The sequence below is a fragment of the Rhea pennata genome, chromosome 2, assembly GCF_028389875.1.
Source record: "Rhea pennata isolate bPtePen1 chromosome 2, bPtePen1.pri, whole genome shotgun sequence".
Lineage (NCBI taxonomy): Eukaryota > Metazoa > Chordata > Aves > Rheiformes > Rheidae > Rhea > Rhea pennata.
In genome coordinates this window covers 111171029-111190927 of record NC_084664.1, presented here as the reverse complement: position 1 = coordinate 111190927, position 19899 = coordinate 111171029, and the positions used below count along the sequence as shown (strand labels likewise).

The following is a 19899-nucleotide window of genomic DNA, read 5'->3' as shown; positions in this document are numbered from 1 at the left end:
CACATACACAGACACAAGCATACATTTACATGGACCTAAAATTACAACAAATTTCTTTGTAAACACTGAAAGAAGGGGAAGCAAGATGAGATGTCAGAGAGAAGACCATGGCCATTGACAAATTTAACACTGACATAACTTAAATATATACTTGTCTTTTCAATCATCTTCACCAGCTCCCCTGTCAAGTTACTATAGGAAATTAGAAGGATCCAACTGCTAGAGCAGGAAGCTAGTAAAATAGGTAGTGAAAATGCAAAGCGATGCAGATAAATGCTATGAAATGATTTTCTTTTTTTGCTTATTTTAAGTTATGTTAAATCAAAACCTATATATTTTTTTTCTAAAGAATTAGGTTAAAACTCTATGCCCGTATTCACAGAAAATTCAAAAACAAAATATCCTGGGATCATTTTCTAATCTGAGTTCTCAGTTCCCAGAAATATATGTTATCTATAGCCCTTTCTATTGTGCTCCTTAGTGTGAGATTTCATTTCTCAGAGGTTAATTTTCCCTCAAAACACCATTGTGATTTAGTCTATGTACCTGCCCTTTTATTAACACGTTTATGTGTTACTTGTTCTACAGCAGTGCCAAGTCTCAAGTCAAGGGCAGAAGGGCCTACTGTGTAATCAGATTTCCATACTCTCTGTATTTCAGGGTCAGGCACATGGAAGTCAAATTAGGAATGATTACTTACATGAGCTCTCTTGTTTTCCTTAGCAAATTATGTAGAAGTGTTTCTTTTTTTTAAATTAATTTCAGAGACCTAGACTGAAAAAAGTTAACAGCATTTTTAAATAATTCTGATTATTCTTCTGTGTTGTTACTTTTTTTCAGTTGCTACTCAAGCTTGAAGAAACAGGTTTAGAAACTGAAGGAATTCTTCGAGTGCCTGGATCTGCCTCCAGAGTTAAGGTATATGCCTGTCCCAGTTTTCTGTTTTCTGGACCACAGATTCTGTGTAAAAAGAATGTAGAGCACATAAATACCCCCTGCAGACAAATACAGATGTGCATGGATCAGCATTTCCATTCCTACAAGTGAAAGGTCAGATCGGTTCCTGGAAACCAATAAATCAGAGAAAATATGGGATATTGCTTTGCATTTGTTAATGTTCTATATAAAGCACAGATTTGATGTCTAGTGCAATTTTTCTCCACTAAAGACGGAAGGATCCTTTCAATTTATCTCTGTCATCCAAAATTGCAGTGATCTTATCTCTATTTTAATTTATTTTAGAAATCCAAAGTTGCTAAACTGAGTGAACTCAAGATAAAGATCTTCCATGTCACTTTAACCTTTGTGTGATTTCATTTCTCACTCATCCTCTGTGATCTTACAATTTCATGTCTCGAGTGAGAGAGGTTTGGCCTACATTCCCTATTTGGCAGCCTAGAATAATGCGTTTTTGGAGCCTATCTGCTGGCTACGGACACAGGGTAGTTCGTGCCCAAAAACCCTCATGTGTGCAACCACCGCACAGTAAGAGCTGCAGCTGTTTCCCCATGCTAAGTCTGTCTTTGGGCTAGGAGCTGGAAACCTTTGCCTAAGATATCTTATCCCCTTGAAATCATTAGGAAGTTTTTTTTGGACTTAGTGATGTCTATCTCTTTCCCACTTCTTTTTTTTTTTTTTTTTTTTTTTTTTTTGGTCTATGTCAAGCATCTTCTCATAGTGATAACCTCCCACTTTCTCATCCAGGAGAAAACTAGTCTTTCTATCTGAGGGATTAAGTTGCAGCATGGTGGCAGCCGCATGGCATAGAAGAGGAACCCTGGGAATTGCTAAATGTTGATGGGTCATTTAAAATGACCATAGGAGAAAAAACAGCATTACGTGACACACGCCAAAGATAGGCAACAGCATCTTGATTCCCTTGGACAGTCTGGATTGACAAAAGCACTCAACACTTTGCAAAGTGCCGTATCTTGCAGAAGGAGGCCTTAATTTGGCCTGTATTTTTCAGCTTCTTCATTTTTTCATGAAAATACTGAAATATTATTTCATATAATCTCCAGTTTTTCTGCCCTATCCAGGGAGATTACACAGCAGGGCTCTGCTGTTGCCTTATTAAATAACTTTCTTGTTCTTTGCATCTTCATATTCTTTTTATCTGTACTATTTCTTATTTTTATCCACAACTATATTCAGGGAACTGCTTTGAGATATGAATTTCTGTATGTGTAACTGTCCTGTACTGGATGGTAAGTTAAACTTCCACATGATGGTTTTAAATTATTTGAGTTTTGGGTTCATTTATGTCTGTCCAATGAGCCAACTAGCAAGAAAGAGAAGATTTTCCAAAGCAGATTCAGATTTCATCCTTCAAAGCCTTCATACATTATTATGAAATTAGGATTTGAGTGCATTCCAATTTTATTTCAGTCTTGTTTGGAGAAATAAAAGGCATATGGAAGTGATTAAAGGTTACTTTTCTATAAAATGAAGAACAGAAAAAAATGAATACAAGTTTTTCTCTGTCTCTAGTCTGTGGCTTCTAACAAAAGCTCCAGTGAACCAAAAATGCATGATAGTCTACTGTAGGATCAGTCAAATTAAAAAAAAAAAAAAAAAAAAAAAACACTATACAAAAGCATTTAAAAAATTCTTAGATGCATGCATAAAAATATGTGTGTATATGTATACACACAGAGACACACACACATATAAAGTATGTGTGTGTATATATACAAATATGTATAATATATGTGTATATATATATGTATAATATATATATATATGTATAATATATGTATAATACATATATTTGCCTATGTGCATATGTGTGTATATATATGTATGTATAATATATGTTTCAAAAATCTGGCTTTCCATTTCTAAGGTTTTTTCACAGTTTTCAGCAGGAAAAAAAATGAACATTTTTTTTTCTCTGCTTGTGCTTTTGATGAAGTGAGCAATTCTGTTCCACATTTCCAGTCAGTTACCAGGAGAGAATTTAATCCAAGTATTTGCACGGATTATGTGCAAGGGATGTGAATATAGAGGCAGCTGAGCTAGCACAGATTACAACCAGTAAAATTGCTAGTAAAAATGAGATTGTGACATTATACATCAAATCCTGAATGACTTTGTATTTGCTTTTGTGCCAACCATTTCACTTCATTATGTGTGACCATGTTTGATATGTAATTTCCTTCAATTCATGCGAGAAACAGAAAACAGACTTCATTTTTTAAAATCTTTTCTGTCTCAATGGAGTAAGTTTTTTTGCATAACAGTAATGCACATTTGATAAAAAAAAAGCATGCTTTGAAACTTGAGTATCAGCTACAGATCTACTTTCTCTTAGATGGTCACGTGAAAGCCAGTAACAAAGTTAATGTGGATAAGGCAAAGGTTTTGGCCAATGATAATTGTGGAAGCTGCATAATTTATGGATATCCTGATATTAAATGGCCTACCTCAATCTTACTAACCTAAGGAAGTTTTGATTGAGGTTACACTTTCCAATCAGTAATCTGGGTTTGAAGCCAAGTTCTCCTCCCACTTGGAACCTTACTGATTATTTCCCTTTACACATGCACAAAATATTGATACTTAGCCTCCCAGACTAAATATACCTCTGTTGTAAAGCAAGATGCTGACATTGGAGAACAACTGGATTAAAGTAGATTCTATCTTAGATATCTCTTAGATTTTTAAGAGGTTTTTTGGCTTGTATCAAGTGGAGATTTTCTGACAGTAATGCTTTTATATCTTTATTTTTCTATGAAGTGATCAAATTTAAAAAAACACTTAGCTAAAGACAGGAAGACCTGGCCTAAAATACCAGCATGTTCTTTAGGAAGTTAACTGGTGGTGAGGAAGAATATTCCACTCCTTTGTGATTTCAGGGTAAAAGCCTCAGGAGAGTGTTTTAAATTAAAAAAAAAAAAAAAAAAAAAAAAAAAAAAAAAAAAAGCAATTGTTATAAAAATCTTATTCAACTGACTTTTTTATTATTTCAAAGTCTACATTGTGCAAAGATGTCTTGCTTTAAACTTGTTCAAATGTGTCTCTGGCAGTAATCTAGCTATGGCAAACAAAATTTAGCCTGGTTTGCAAAACATCCCCAGGCATCTGATTAGCTAACCTGCTCTGAACTCCATGATACTGTATTTAGATTGCTGTTACTGGTTTAGGGCAACTCTAATTCAGCTATTATGTATGCTGTTGTTCGTAATAAGATTTGTGAAATGATCTCAAACTGTCAGGTCAGAAGCAACAGTTAAAAGTCAGATGCTTTCTTCTATCTTTCAGAATCTCCATCAAGAACTCGAGGCAAAATTTTACGAAGACACTTTTGACTGGGACCAAGTACGAAATAATGATGCAGCAGGACTGCTGAAAATGTTTATAAGAGAACTCCCAAGCCCGCTCTTCACTGTAGAATATCTACCTGCTTTCATTACATTAGTGGAAAGTAGGTAGAAAAGGAGTTCAACTAATCATGATAAAATGCAGAAGTGTTTTAAGTGCCAAGGTCCACTGTGTTGTCTAAACATTTAATTTTCCTGCAGGCTTTCCTTTTCAGATGAAAAAAGGCTGTGTTAGCTAATAGTATAGACTCACTGTGTGACTGACACAGCCATTTCGTGAGAGATTTGAACCCTGTGAGCAATGGTGCTCACACTGGGTGATGGCTGAGCAATGCCTTTCACATAGAGACTCTGAGTCACTCAAATTATAGATTTCACAAATGAAAGTTTCTGCAAGATAAATTCAAGCCACTACATTTTGGTTAATATTTTATTAGATCTATTTTATTTTTCTTAAAGTTTATGCTGCGATCAGAATATTTATACAAAAACACATGTTCTTACAGAAGGCTTCAAACAGCTTGGTTTTGTTGTCAGTGTACACGTAGCATCTCATTCTTGGTACTTTTTGTTCATTTTCCTTCCATGAAGGATGCAGCAGAATTTGGCAATACCTCTACACTTTAGTTTAAATTCACTTGAGTTAGGAAAGACTGAGAGTATCAAGATGGTGCATTTATTGGTGTGACCATAAATTGGTAAAGAGAAAGTGGAACTTTTATATGATTTTGCAGCCAACTTTTCTGTATCTCCATGAGGTGTTTTAAAAAGCACAAAGAGTTGGCCCTCTTCCAGTAAGCTTCATGTACCTGAGTATCCTCCTTATGAGTGCCAGGCTACATAGATTTAGAATCAGTTATCATGGAGGAAAAGACATAATAGGAGGTGTCTGTTCAGAATAAAGTGACTTTATTCCCAATAACAGACACTGTCTCCAGCACTACATTTTTTTCCCTGAATCTCTCCCATCGGCCCTGAATGGAAATGAATGATAAAGTTATTGTATGCCCTTCTGATCTTCTCAAGCCCAGCTCTTCTAGAGAGAAATGTACCTTATGGATATATAGCAGTCATTGAAAATACGGTGTTTTGTAGCTGACAAGGGGCTCTACTTTCTCTGGAGTGCTAGATTTGTGATTAAAGGTACAAATACTTCTACAGTTATTAACAATGAAGCTTGAGTGTAAGGGCGCATGGGGTCAGCAAATTACTCAACAATATCAGTCTGAACATTTTCTGAAAACAAATACCCATTTCAGTTTGAAAAAAGAAAACACTTGATTACAATGGCATGATCCATATACAACACATTCTCATGGTGATATCAAAGAGAAACTGGCTAACACTGAAAAATATAGAACCTGTGTTATCCAGACAGAATTTTATACAGGATTGTCTCACTCTATGAGAAAGACTGAAGATGATGAGGAAAAACTCGTTAAATTAAATTTATGATATTTTGGAAAAAGCTTACTGCTAATCAATATCAATATACTGGTCTCAACTGACTAGTGGTTGTTTTGTCTCTAGAACAACTTATCAACAAGGCTTTAGCACAAACCAATTGTAATTGGGATTTAAAATATTAATTATTCATATTCTTAGAAATCTCCAAGATCAAGTTACAACTACAAGCTTTGCATCTGCTGATCATGCTGCTGCCTGAAGCCAATAGAGACACAGCCAAGGTATATGATGTGCTTTATTTGCTGTTACCTGCCATCTGTGGTGTCTTTGACTTTTAAATTAAAGATGGAGTTTGTTTCTAAAAGGCAGTGACCAGATGTTTCGCCATGAAAGCCTTCATCTGTGTTTCTTATCATTTCCTCAAAAAAAGATGTTCCAATTCCCTGACTGTAGTTACTTTCACAAGCAATTAGGAATAGTTGTTGGAAGTATCCAAATGCTGATGTTGGTGAAAACTCTCAAGAATCTTTTTGGAAAATAAGATTTAATTTCTGGGTTTTCTGTATAAATTTGGAATAAAATTAAAACAGAAGATGCACTCCAGGAGCTCACTCACCTAGGGCACTTTAGGCACTGAAGGGCACTGAAGTCCACTGGTTCAGAGTAGAGGAGGGAGTTCAAAGCAAAAAGCTCTAAAACATATCCATAGCATGGATGCCAGGTCCTCAGCCTCAGCTATTTTGCTTTACAAATTCATGCCCATTAGCCTGCAGTACTTCCTGTGGTAGGAACTGTGGCTGCGAGCATGTTTGGGAGCTTCCAGGTCTGGCTGCAGTTGTGATCCTAAGAGACACCGGCTGCCTCTTCGGACTTGTTTCCGTGTGAAGGAAATCTGAGTGAATGAGCTGTCTGGGACTCCCAAACACGGCATCAGTCCTCTACATCAAAAGCCTTGGACAGTCAGTTTAGGTGTCCATTTAGCTGTAGCTTTATGAATGTGGATGTCTTCTTTATCTGCATTTCTTTGTGGACACAAGACAAGAATAATGACCACCTCTTCAAAGTGTTTGGAGGTCTGCTAGGGTGTGTGAAGAGTAGGGTTTATTTCTATACCCAAGTCCATACACATATGGAGCAGCATATGTAAAACATGTGATAGAAGAGTACTTTTAAGCATTCCTAGGTTTTTTTACTAAAATAGAAGTGACAATGACAAAACTGAATACTGCTCTACTTGCCATTTATAATGAAATTTTAGAAATTTCTCCAACAGAGTTTCTGTTTTTTATTTCCTTGGTCTGTAAAAATGTTTTAATTGCAAGTCAGGGTACAAAGACAGTGGTTTCAACAGAACAGTGATCCCAACTCTAACCAGAACAACAATCCATCCCATCCAGTCACTCAAACAAAATCCTGAACAAACAGGCCAAAAGGGAAGCAAGTTTCCTCTGACTCTGCCATGCATATGCAGAAGTAACGTCAAAGACCTACCACTGGGCACTTGTTTTTATTATCCCAGAACCAGTTTTGGTCTGCTGGCAGAAATGCCTCAGATTATAGCACATATGGGACTGGCGCATGTTTGAAGAGAATCTGATCACCCTGGTGACTGCAACATACAAAAAAGCTTTGGCCAAATACATCAATATGGACATCCTGAATTCTATGAAGAAGTTAACTATTCTATTGCAAAGTCTTTATACCTTCCTCTACTAGAAGATTCAGAGCCTTAGTGCCAATACAGTACTTGATTTTAATGTGTTTGGGATATGCTCAAAGTGGTATATAATTTATTAATGTGTGTATGTGATACCATGAACTATTCTTTTGTGATTGACAAGGATGATTGAGCTAGTGAATATCATGGTAATTCAAGCTAGAAGGCAAAAAATCCTAAATATCACCTCCAAGTGCAAATATTGCAGCTTTTTAGCTAGGCACATTGTGCATTTGAAAATGCTGTATTTAATAAGTAAAATCTTTCGTGAGATTAAGCATAACAAGTGTTGGCTTTCCAGGCCTTTCTTCAGTTCCTGAAGAAGGTGGTTGCCAATGAAGGGAAAAATAAAATGAATCTGTGGAATGTTTCTATGATTGTTGCACCAAACCTCTTCATCTACAAAGGCAAACGTGCAAACCAACAAGAAATGCAAGCAGCTGCCACCACAGCACACATTGTGCGACTTTTAATTAGGTACCAGGACATCTTGTGGACAGTGAGTAATGGTGATTCCCTCTTTTTGTCTCCAGAATAGAAAAGTATTTTGCAATATGCTGCAGCTCTGTAGAAATCAGTGTAAACAGGTCTTCCTAGAAAAAAACATTTGCTACTCTTTGGGAACTGACTAGAGCTTTTATATCGATAATGAGGAAGAAAGATGGATACCTATGGAAGGAGATTTACCTTACCTAGCTAAGACATCCTTCTTGGGATGACTTGCCCTCTGGCAGTACCAATCTTGTACTGCTGATTATACAGGAGAATGTAAATGATTTAAGTGTAGATGCCTAGATGAGATGCCTAGACTTGATTGAGATGAAATTACTGAGATTAAAGACTAGCCCAAAATAAATAATATGGGCCAAAAGTCTTCCCTACTTGCTGGACTTCTGAAGGTGGGCCTGAAAATGTTGACAGTCTCAGCTTGGGTCCTTAGAACAGAGGGAGAGTTTATGGAGATGACAAAGACACCCTTGTGATGAAGTGCTTACAACTGCAAACATCACTAAAACGTTTTATGTGGTGTGAAAAATAACACACAATTTTACCCAAAGAATAACTGTGGGTTGGCAGAGGAAGCTGATAATCCCATGTATCTTTGGGGAATAAATAGAGTTTCCGGTGCATACAATTTGGCACCTCTCTAAAGACCCAAGACCAATTTTAGGGGGGGGGGGAAATCCGTTGAATATGCTCAGCTCCATTTTCCTTCCTTTAGGTCCCATCCTTCCTGATTTCCCAGGTGAGAAAAATGAATGAGGCAGCAATGAACAACAGCAAGAGGCAGCTGATGTTTGACAAAGGCGTGAGAAAACTTCTGAGGAGAAAGACCATGGAGAGGGAGAGACCTGAAAGACCAGAGGTATGTTAAAATATATAATTTTTAAGTGGTATCTCCCCTCTTATCTCTTGCAGTCTTCTGGTGGGGGAAGGAAATTCCTTTAGAGGTGTATAAAATACTCTTTAAATACTAAATATTAAATATTTAAATATATTCCTTAAAATTAATTTCCATTCTTCTGCTCACAAAATGCTCCAGTCTGGGGTTAGTTAGACTTTCAGTCTGTCTTTCTCTTCCTTTTTTTGGATAATCCACCCCTTTACTGCTTCTAAGCGCCTGACTTTAGTTTGGTTCTTGCACCTCATTTGCCGTATAGCCTTTGTTTCCCATGGTAGTGATTACCAGCTTTATTATTTCCATGCACAGTTTCCCATACGACAGGGAACTTGCCCTCAGGTAACACTGAGAAATAAAATAGATAAGTTTATGTTTTTCAGATGTGTCTATATATATATATTTATATATATCAAATACATTTTACCAGAGAAAAGCAGCATGAGTGAAGGTGTTAGACCGGTGGGTTTTACAACTAAAACTTGAAATAGAAAATCCCTGAAGTCCCCAGTCAAACAGTAGTTTGTATATTTAACTATACAAAATAAGCTGATTTGGGAGCTATCTTGAGAGATGTCCTTCCCAGCCCAATATGCTGGTAAAACAAAGTGTTGGGGATTGATTGAGAAAAAGATGCTGGGCAAAACGATTTCTAGCAGTCCAAGATATAAACAGTATATATGTTTATATATACAGATATGTTTGTATCTGTAATGCAGGTTTTGTATCTGTCTGTTTTGTAAGAAAATGATCATACATGGGCTGTCTATTATGAAAATGTTCTGTGAATGTTCAACAGATGCATTGAGTTGTACTTGGGTAGTAAGATGGTCCATATTAGGATTAGTTGCATTTACACATGCCCAGCTATAATAGCTAGGCCACTAGATACTCTCCTTGTGCATTGTAGTTTTACAGCTTTGCATTAACTTTCTAAGCAAAGAGAAAATCCAGTTTGCCTAACATAGATGTCAAATCTGGGTCTAGATTTTAAACACCTAAAATTTTAAGCACTTCTCAGATCTGTCTTGATGTTCCCCATAGTCACTGGAGAGAGATGGATACCTTTGAGGACTTCCAGAGTTCCAAGTACCGCTCAGACTTAGGAAAGTCTAATAGAAAGACCTTCCTTTGGAGGTCTTCAAAGCCACCAACTTTTTCCATTACCTGAATAGGGAGTTTAGGGATTTTATTGGCAAACACTGCTTCAAAACACACTTAAAATTAATACATATTAGGTGTAACATATAAATTAAGCAGCACAGCAGGCTGTGCACACATGCACAACATACACTGTTCCTATAGTAGCTTCTATGTAGTACTTCCATGTAGTAACAACCTTTAGTAACCTGGACAGAAAAAGTCTCTAGTCTTTCATATTAGTTTAAAAGAATGCAGACTGGTGAATTGCAAGGGGATTACTCAAGGCACTGGTCAAGGTCAAACTAGTCTTTGAAGAACAAGTTTGAAGAACAAAAGAAAAGAAAAATTAGAAAGGAGTGATACTAAGAGACTGAAATAAAAGACTAAAGAAATAAAGACTAAAGAAATAAAAGACTAAAACATCTAACAAACAGAAACTGCGGAAGGGTACATATCGAAAAAAATAGAGAAAGTATGAATTGTGAATCCATACTAATTTGCTTGCCAGCAATGAATGAAATACATTGTAGGTAGGACATACATTTGTACTGCAGATATGGGTGTATGTATTTGTTTAAAATGGTGGTGTACACTACTGTGTACCATAACTGTATTCACTTTGGAATAAGCTCAATAAAAGCTGCTAAAGCAGAGTACATTATTACAAACCTTGCACTTGTCGGAAAGACAAGTTCATTGATCGTTGCAGTAGGCTTTATATCTAATGAAAAGGAGACCACCCCTGGCAGATAGCTGAAATATGAAGGGTACACTGGGGGCAAACTCTGTTTGGACAACCGAGTTGAATTTTGAGAGCACTTAACATAAACCCTAGGTCTCAGATGTTTTACATTACGCAGGGACAAAGACTAGAGAGACTATTGTACTCTACTCAGCATGGTATTAACTGGATTAGAATTGGAATGCAAACCTTGCTAATTGATTTATCTGCCATTAATCATAGAGAGTGCATAAACTTCATAGTTGATTGTTTGAACCCTGCACAAGGTCAAATTTCAAATTAACGGAAACCATATGGTACTTCTATATTTTAAAGTTGTAGGCTTCCGTCTAGTTAAAGCTACAGAAAGCAGAAACAGAACTGGATGTTCATTAATGCTTCAAGAGAATTTCATCTTTAAAAGGAAGAACGGATATTGCTAGATATTTACATGTATTTTTTAATTAACCAGTTGGTTCATTGGCCAATATTAAGAGAAAAAGCCTATCATAATCTTAGATAACAATTTATAATATTACTACAAGCAATTAAAATTCAAGGACTATTATTTATTCTGCATGAATTAGTGTGATGCTTACCAAGGAGTTTTTGTTTTTGTGTAGTATCTTATTATACGCCTCTATAAATTTGCAATTATACGATCATATCTACATAGTTTGAATAATTACGTGAATCCAAGCCATGATTTTTTCAAGCTACCTTGAAAGAAAAATTTGCAGAATGTTTTCTGAATGGAGCTACAGCAATATGTGCCTTAGACTTATTCTGCTGAATATTGACTTTAGGGAGCGGTCACTTTTCCCCCATATCTGCAGTCTGATATACCCGAAGGAGTGATAAGAGTTTATGCTCCACTGCATTCAAAAATCTCTATGGCTATTCAACTCAACAGCCAAACAAAAGCCAAAGACATCCTGGCTCGATTCCACTGTGAAAACAGGTGGGTAAATCAGAACATTTTGTTCTTCCTGAACAATACTTCCAGAACCATTAATGAATAGATTGTCCCATTTTCAGAGACTTACTGTGTTACAAGAACTCTTTTTATAACCTAAAATTTCTAATTTATTATAATATTAGTCAAAAAAAATCTAACCTTTGATTTTTATTCTTTGTATGTTACTTAACAATTGGTTCCTGTACAGAATCAATATCTGCCCTATGTATGCCTCTACTAAAAACATACATTTTATAGACTTGCTGCATACAGAATCCAGAGGGATTGTCTTACATCTGCCCATAAATCAGTAAAGTTTTTATTTCTGTAAAGTAATAATTATAAACAGTTAAGGAAAATGAGAAATTGTATCCTGAAAGTCTTCTCTGTGAAGTTTTCTTGTGTTGTCGCATAATTCTTCTCCTTAAATAAATAATAAAAAATAGAAGGCTTAGTCAAATGTGTGACATTATGTGACATAATGAACTGCTTCTGTAGTAGACAGTATTTTTACAGTGCTTAATATGTTAGAATTTGATAAGTAAATTAATCAAAGCAAGGGCAAAAAATATCAAATTCCTGCTTAATGTAGATGATGGTTGATATGGCAGGCATTGTAACAGGCAGGACAAAACTGTTTTTTTTTTTCTCTCTCAGCCACGGATCATCACAGAACATGGGAGGCCAGATCCAAAGTTTGCATGAAATTGGAGGAAATATCGGTATGTTTCATATTTGAAAACTGATTCCTGAATGTCCTTAGACTCTCAAAATTCTGTAAGTCAGTGCTGTTTTCACACTGCTGGGTCCCTCCTGCTTTCCAGTCCATCTGCAGGAAAGGAGGTTTCTGATCCAAAAGCTGTTACAATCAGTGTAATGATCCCTCCTGACTCCAGAGTGATTGGAAAGGCTCTCCACAGGATATGATGACCTGATGGCTAGATCCCAGCAGGACTCCTTATGGCTGCTGCAGACTTGCCAAATTCATCTGACCTTTTGCTTTCTTCTCTCATAACTGAGCTTTTTTTTCCCCTATTTTCCCTTAGTCTTCTTCTTGGAAGCATATTCCATCCTGCTCTTAAGCCTTTTCCCAAAATACACTTCTTCCTCACTGTATTCAAGTGTTAACCTCCCCCACATAAGAAAACAGAACTAAGAATTCAGTCACTACATATATGCTTATAATATATTTGTACTAATCTGTATGCTTTATTTAGATTGTAATTTCCTTGCAGTAGGGATTTTGTCATCTTCTGTGTTTCATAACAACAGTGGCTCACCACACAAGTTCTTTGTCTAAAGGTCAAAACCAGATTTTAATTTGATATTACACAGTTCTGACTTGCTCCTTTCTCTATTCATACTAAAATTCTGGGTGCTGTGCTTAAGTCTTTTGTCAACTCTCTGATCGCATTCATTATCTTTTCTAGTTTCAGCTCTGAACAGCCTCTATAAAATCATTGCAAAATATCACAGACTTATTTCAATAGAAGTCAAGAAGCAAAATGAACAGTCTTTATTACTAAAGACATACTCTTGGAAAACTAAATTTGATCAGTGATTTGTTTGGCCTGGCTACGCAGAACGACCAACAGATGCTAAAGCAGGAAAAGATCCTATAGCACTTGTGAAACAACTGCAGCTATTCCTAACATGCTGTTCCAAAATTCTGACCATTTAATTCGTATGCTCATTTTAAATGTTTTTTATAGTCCTAGATCTTCTGGAGTATCTTAATCCATTGACTATGCATTAATTCATTTATATTGCTTTTACTTGAATAAAATCATTAGGACCCTAGGTAACCTTGTAAGTAACCGAACAAAAAATTTACCATAATCCTTAACGTCACAGCAGTGTAACCTCACTAGTTAAATAGCTTCACCATCCAGTCTAAATGCAATATAATCCAACAAATCAACTTAAGTCAAGACTTTATTGCCATATTACTCAATTAACAAGAACCAAATGCCTCTCTCTGTGTCAAAGACAGATTGTCGCAAAGGCAGCCAGGACTCCCCAGGCAGCCAGCTCCCATTTCCACTCTAACAAAAACCTTCAAACAGCTAGACTTTGGAGGACTCTGATATTTATTTATTTTTTTTTAAACTAGCAAAATAGCAGCTGCCAAAAACTTTGATATATTCCGTATTTTCCTTTGTCAGTTCCTACATGGATGAGAACATCTGTTTCACAGAGCTACTTTTCAAGCATTTAAAAATAGTATAGAAATGAAATCACAGTTGTAATCCCAGCCAGGTAAATGCAGAGAAATATAAACATATCCTGTGGTACCTACAGCAATAGCATTGTTAATGGTTATAAAGAAATCATAATACATTTAACTAAATGCCTTGTCCATAACTCCTTGGAAAGCACAGCAGCCTATCTGCACGTGAATTCGTGAATCTCACTGAGTAAAAATACTGAAAGGCAAATTTACCCAAACAACCCCCTACACATAGGCACAAAGGCATGACCACCCCAAGACGCGTGCAAATCAGAGATATTTTCAAGGACATTTTAATATAGCTTCATCCCACCTATGAATGCGCGCGGTATGATTCACAGCTGTCCGTTTTTGGCTCAGGTCAGCACTGCCTGGACCCAGACGCGTACCTGTTAGATGTTTACCGCGCAAACCCTCAGGCAGAATGGGTGATAAAGCCAAAAGCAAGCTGAAGCGCAAGGCGGTGGCGCGCCGGACAGAGGCCAAAGGGACAACCGCGATGCCTGCCGTTTTATGAAGCTCACAGCACAGACTCAAGCAAAACGGTAGCTCCGGGCTAGAACTCCTTCCTCCCGTACTGTACAGCTGATGTTCGCCACATACTGATTTTGGTATGAGAACTCCAGTTTCTGGAACATTGGAAAACATCACATTGGTTCTGCTTTGGTATGGATTATGCTTGTGCCAGCTGGCCCAGGAGCTAAGAGGAAAGACCGAGGTACCGAGGCACAGAAAACAACCAGTTGCATACCGAGTTGTTCATTTCCTGTGTTAGAACGTGTATTTTTGAAAAGGGAAGACTCCACCGGCATCCTAGGATGCAAGATACACTACCGACCTCAAAAGCGTTGCAGAGATGTTCAAGACGAGACGGTATCTCCAAACCATGGAACGCAGGAGCTCCATCTACAGCAGCGCCAAAATGTAGCTGTGAGAGAAAAAGAATCAAACCTTTCTGCCAAAACCTATGCCGTGTGCATTACTGCAATATTTATGTCTCTCAGTCACTCCACATTGGTACCTGACACTGGCAGGGAGGCAGCTGGGGGGAAGAACAGCTATATCGCTCCATGGATGTAGCACTGTTCGGTGTATCAGTCTTCTGAAACTATGTGTGAATCACCTTACTGTGTGTATCTGCAGTACCGCAAACTAGGTTTTTTCCTCCTTCCTTCCCCTACAACACACACACCAAGTTACAGCTTCAGGAGACAAATGCTAGGCGAGAGGAGGCATACTCCCTCAGCTCCATCTTTTATTTAGCATCTAAGTAAAAGATGTTTTACATCTTTTATTTAGATTTAAGTCTGTGGAATTTCATAATATGACCTATGTGTTAATGGTGCCACTTACAGACATCACCTTTTTTGTCAAACTTTATTGTTTCTTAAATTGTAACCCAATTCTTTTTCTTTTATTTTATCTTTAATATGTAAACAACTTTTATATTATTCAGCAGCACTGAGAAAAAAGATCTGTGTCTGGATCTTGTATAATGCAGCATGGAGAAGAGTTAGAGATTCTAGTAAGCAGAGGGATTTAATGCCATTTAACATCTACAAACTAGTGTCTAAAGACCACAGCTAAGCTAGGCTCATTGCGCTAGGAATTTTACAAATCAATAACAAATCACAACTCCTTTCACAGGTCATTTACAGTCTATGAAAAAACACAGGCCAACATGAAAAACGGTGAGCTGTAACTGCGTTAGGAACACCACAAATATAATAAGAGCATGTCCAGTTTGTAGTCTGCCACAAGGTGAGCACCATTCTTCAATGGACTGGGTGGTTTGGGGCTACACTTTATATAACTAAGGATGTTTGTTAAGTGTGGAAACCATAAGTTTCTGGAAAACAAGAATTATTTTTTTCAGCTTTGCCTTCTGCAAAAGCTGGGAACGAATGTGATGCCTTCGAATGTGATGTGACATCCCTGCCGTTGGATGACTATTCTGCGGAACAAATTCACCCAGTCTGATCAGTAGGTTGAGCTTGTGACCTGGACACACACACACAGGGCAGGGGCTCCACCTACACCCGCTGGGGAGCAATGGAAGAGGGTTACGAACCAGGCCCCCAGCGTGACCACGGAACACGCTGTCTTGCAGAGAAAGCCTCTAACTTGTGAGGATCGGCTGCCACAGCGTGCTAGTGATTTTCACATTCAGAAACCCTATTTTTGGTTCAAAGTTAATCATGTTCTCCACTATTTAACCTTCCCTGATAGTGTTCAGTGAGAGAAATCAACTTCTAATCAGTAACTTTACCAGCAACAATGTCTACAGAGAACAGATTTTGTCTTTCTTCTCTTTCTTTCTTGAGACAAACTGTAATACAGTTTAGCAATATTATTCTCTTTTCCTTAAAACTCAATGTAATTTTTAACTTTCCAGTATTTTTTTTAACACTAATGGATGTATGGGTGCAGCCAGGCTAAGACCAGGACAGTGGCCCTATAAAATACACTGCTTGTTTTGACAACTATTTATTTTAAGTGTATGAGAGATTGTAGATCTGTCATTTGTTCATAGGACTAAACACTAACTTTCTGTCACACGCCTTGTTCTTGATTCCCCTTTAGTGCCCTCTGTGGCCACGGACAGGTCTTTCTTCTATGCTGCCCTCTTTTTTAAACAGGACCAGTATTTTCCTTATAAAGGTAACATGAGAATTAGCTGGAATTAAATTCAGCTCTCAGACACATCCAGGCAACTCCCTGAGCGGAAGAAGAGTTATAAACATCTGTCTTGGAGGGACAAACTCAGCAAAGGGATTTTATGTGGAAAGTGCTTTGAATGTGAAGAGCACAATATAAATGCTAAGCATCGTTGTATTTATTAGCAACGAAAGAGCTTTTATGACTATACAAAAAGCCTGGAACATTGACAAAAGGATTTGAAATGTTGTAGCAAACAAGGTAACTTTTTCTACAGTACTTTCAGACAGACACATTGACCTTCTCTGTCTTGCCCACTCCAGTCTGTGTTCTCAATAGCCATTCAAGGGGAAAGATTGTACTGAGCACCTACAGGTTCAGCCTGAAACTTACTCTGTGTGTTCTAGACTCTGAAATGAGGACTTCACCAAAAACATTTCTTAAATAAATCTCATCACACTTTGCAAAGAATACGGGGGGAGGGGTTGATTCACCTCTTCCCACTTTGCAACTGAGGAAAGCCAAATCTGATATAATGAAATCCATCCTATGAACACTTGTTTTATATTAAAATTGCCTATAACTTTGAAAGACATGCATGTTAGCAGATGAACTAGATTCTACGTGCAGTGCCCAGAACACTACAATACAGCCAGCCACCTGGTGTCTCTGAAACAGAGTCACGAAATTCTTTTTTGATGCAAATGAGAGCAGGACCTCATGACCCATATGTATTGTCCTAAATACTGTTACACGTTAAGTTGCTTTGTGTTTTTGTGGTACACTAACTTGAATTAATATGCAGCAAACTGAAAAGATCACTCTGACATTTTTAAATTTGATGTCTCAATTTAAGCCTTGTATTTTAAAATGCTGGTGGAGGCACCTGGAATTTTGCTCCTCCTAACAGCAGTTGCAGTCAAACCAAAGTTGTAATAGTACTGTCAAAGTAACATATGTGGGAAGCTATTAATAAGAAAGTGGTAGCACGCAGGGAGAAACTTTATCAGTAGATGTCTCAAAGTATTTACTTACTCCATGGTTCTACAAAAGATAGCATTTTTTTAATCCATGTTTATAGAGAGTATTGCCAAAAGGTAGGTATCAGAAACAGACTGGAATGCTCTAACCTGTTTATACAGGTAAAGTCTTTATAACGTACGGTGTGTGCAAATGTCTTTGTGTCTATGTATACTGTAAACTACCTCACTCTGCATTTTCCAGGAAAAAACATTTTGGCTTAGAAGTTTCTTATACTAAAGCTTTGTATTATTAGTTTCACCTGTGTCTACCAGTCTTTTACATTGCTAAGCAGTTTCTCCTTACAAGGGGCAAGAGTTGAAAATTAGCTTAAAAAAAATGTATTCAAGTATGTATTCAAGATATGGATTAAATTTAGTCCAAATCATATTGCCTCAGTGACTGCTTGTAATGTCAACCTTGCAAGATAAGATCTTGGGGTTAAGAGCTAAAAACCACAACAATATTATGTTTTAGTTCTTATTTTCCAATGGCTTTCCATTAATGTGTGCCTTCTCTGGATAATAATACAATGCCACTAATCAAAGCAAAATGTTTGTATGTATGTTTCCCTTACACTCCTCATTATAATGTTATATGTTTTGTGGAAGTAAGCCCACCTATTAGTGTATTTGTACAGTAGAATGTGTTCATTGTATTGTATCCACGTCAAAAATAAAAACAATACAAACAAAATTACCTCTTCAACTCTAAACACATGGTTTTCTGATAGAAGTAGGTGACAAACTGGGAAAAGGAGAGGTGAACTTTAAAAACAACTCCTTTGTTACAGCAGCTGAGAAGCTGCAAAGCACTAAAGCACCACATTCTGCCATCCTGTTCAAAGGGAGCAGTTCATCACTCCAGCAGCTCAGCTCTTCTCTCGGACTACCCCGATGCAAGGTACAATATCACACTGCTCATTGAAATCAGTGGCAAATTGCTTCCAGGTTTCCTTGGAATCAGTATTTTTTTTTTTTTAACTACCATGAAAAAAGTAGAGCAAGATTGACCTTAAAAAAGAAATTCTAAAAATGCATGGTAAAAGCCAAACAAAATTGTAAGAAACAACAAAAAAAATACATATACTGCTAGTTTAAAGGAGAGGTAAGTAAAGCGCTAAATTTATTATAGATCAATATTCAAATAGCAGGCACATCTGACTCAGTGATTCAGTCGGTAAATGAATGGATGTCCTTGCTTGAGTCACTAGTGTGCATCTCCCCAAAATTGGCTCAAGTGCAACTACTGGAAACCTCATTTCAGAAAGAGGCTAGTGCAATAGGAAAAAGTAAACACAGAACTGCTGAACCCGTGAATTAGGAATTGCAAGGCACCAAAGGTGCTTCCCCGTGTCCTATAAGCAATAATGTTTTCCCAAGAAAATTAGGTGTATTAGTCCTTACTGTCATAACTCATACCCAAATTGTTTCTTCATCAAGTATTTCTCATATCTCTGCTTGTCCTGTGGGTCTTCAGAAAGTGCAACAGGCACATGATTTTCCTAGATAACACAGTTAATGGGGGCCAGGAGCACTGGATATTAAGCAGAAGGAAAAGGGATCAGAGTTATCATGTGAAGTAAAGATGAGAAAATTCTGTTCATTAAACTCTGAATCTGATACCTTCAAAATTATGCCATTAGTCTCCTGCTCCCTCTGCTGGACTCTACCCACTTCTATTTTATACCTTCTGGCCCTTTTCATCCTCTAATTGAAATGTACAGATGACTAAATTACATGAAATAATATAGTTTATTGTAATTTTATTATGTGGTCCAAAATTATTAACTTCTTATAAAAAGACCAACATAAAATAAAACGAAATACTGTTAACTAATCAAGAGAACACATATTGTAAACACTCATTAATATGAATTCCCAAAAGAAAAATAACCAATTAATGCTGTTAACATTGTAGTAGAGGTATTTGTTGTTCAAAATTTTTTAGTTAAATGCAAACATAGAGCTTCTGACTAAAAAAAAAATGACCTGAGCTGGAAAACAACCAGAAAATCAGAGAGACAAAAGCTCTCACCAAAAACTTCTTTTCATTAACAAATGAGAGTGAAAAATAACAGATAACAAAAAATCCTCTCTCAATTCGGGAAGGCTTTGAGGCAGTTCAGTGCTCAGCCCCCGGACAGGAATGAGGAAAGACTCCACGCAGGTCAAAAGCGCTGCTGAAGTCAAACAGCTCTGCCTGCTGGCTCTTGGTCAGCATGAGGTTCCTCAAGCAGCCGTGGAACGAGCTCTTGCTTGTCAGACAGTTTTGCTTCACATCAGCTGAAAAACAAATACAAAATATGTAGACTCGGTTCCCAG

At 37.1% G+C, this 19899-nt stretch overlaps 2 protein-coding genes across 4 annotated transcripts in view; one reads left to right on the top strand and one right to left on the bottom strand.

The window, feature by feature from the left end:
- Positions 1-18274, top strand: part of ARHGAP28 (Rho GTPase activating protein 28) — a 77816-nt gene extending 59542 nt beyond the window's left edge. For 2 of the 3 annotated variants that reach the window (XM_062570157.1, XM_062570158.1), the window contains exons 8-15: positions 841-918; positions 4264-4426; positions 5928-6010; positions 7748-7945; positions 8669-8812; positions 11516-11670; positions 12325-12389; positions 14258-18274. In XM_062570157.1, the coding sequence (XP_062426141.1) occupies positions 841-918; positions 4264-4426; positions 5928-6010; positions 7748-7945; positions 8669-8812; positions 11516-11670; positions 12325-12389; positions 14258-14349 (978 nt within the window). In that variant the 3' untranslated portion in view covers positions 14350-18274. Of the gene's footprint in view, positions 1-840; positions 919-4263; positions 4427-5927; positions 6011-7747; positions 7956-8668; positions 8813-11515; positions 11671-12324; positions 12390-14257 lie in introns of those variants that run through there. The other variant, XM_062570159.1, reaches the window with a different exon arrangement.
- A 1204-nt stretch (positions 18275-19478) lies between these two features.
- LAMA1 (laminin subunit alpha 1) overlaps positions 19479-19899 on the bottom strand; it is a 101408-nt gene continuing 100987 nt past the window's right edge. Inside the window, exon 64 of the mRNA XM_062568525.1 lies at positions 19479-19860. Within this exon, the coding sequence (XP_062424509.1) occupies positions 19700-19860 (161 nt within the window). The 3' untranslated portion in view covers positions 19479-19699. The remainder of the gene's footprint in view (positions 19861-19899) is intronic.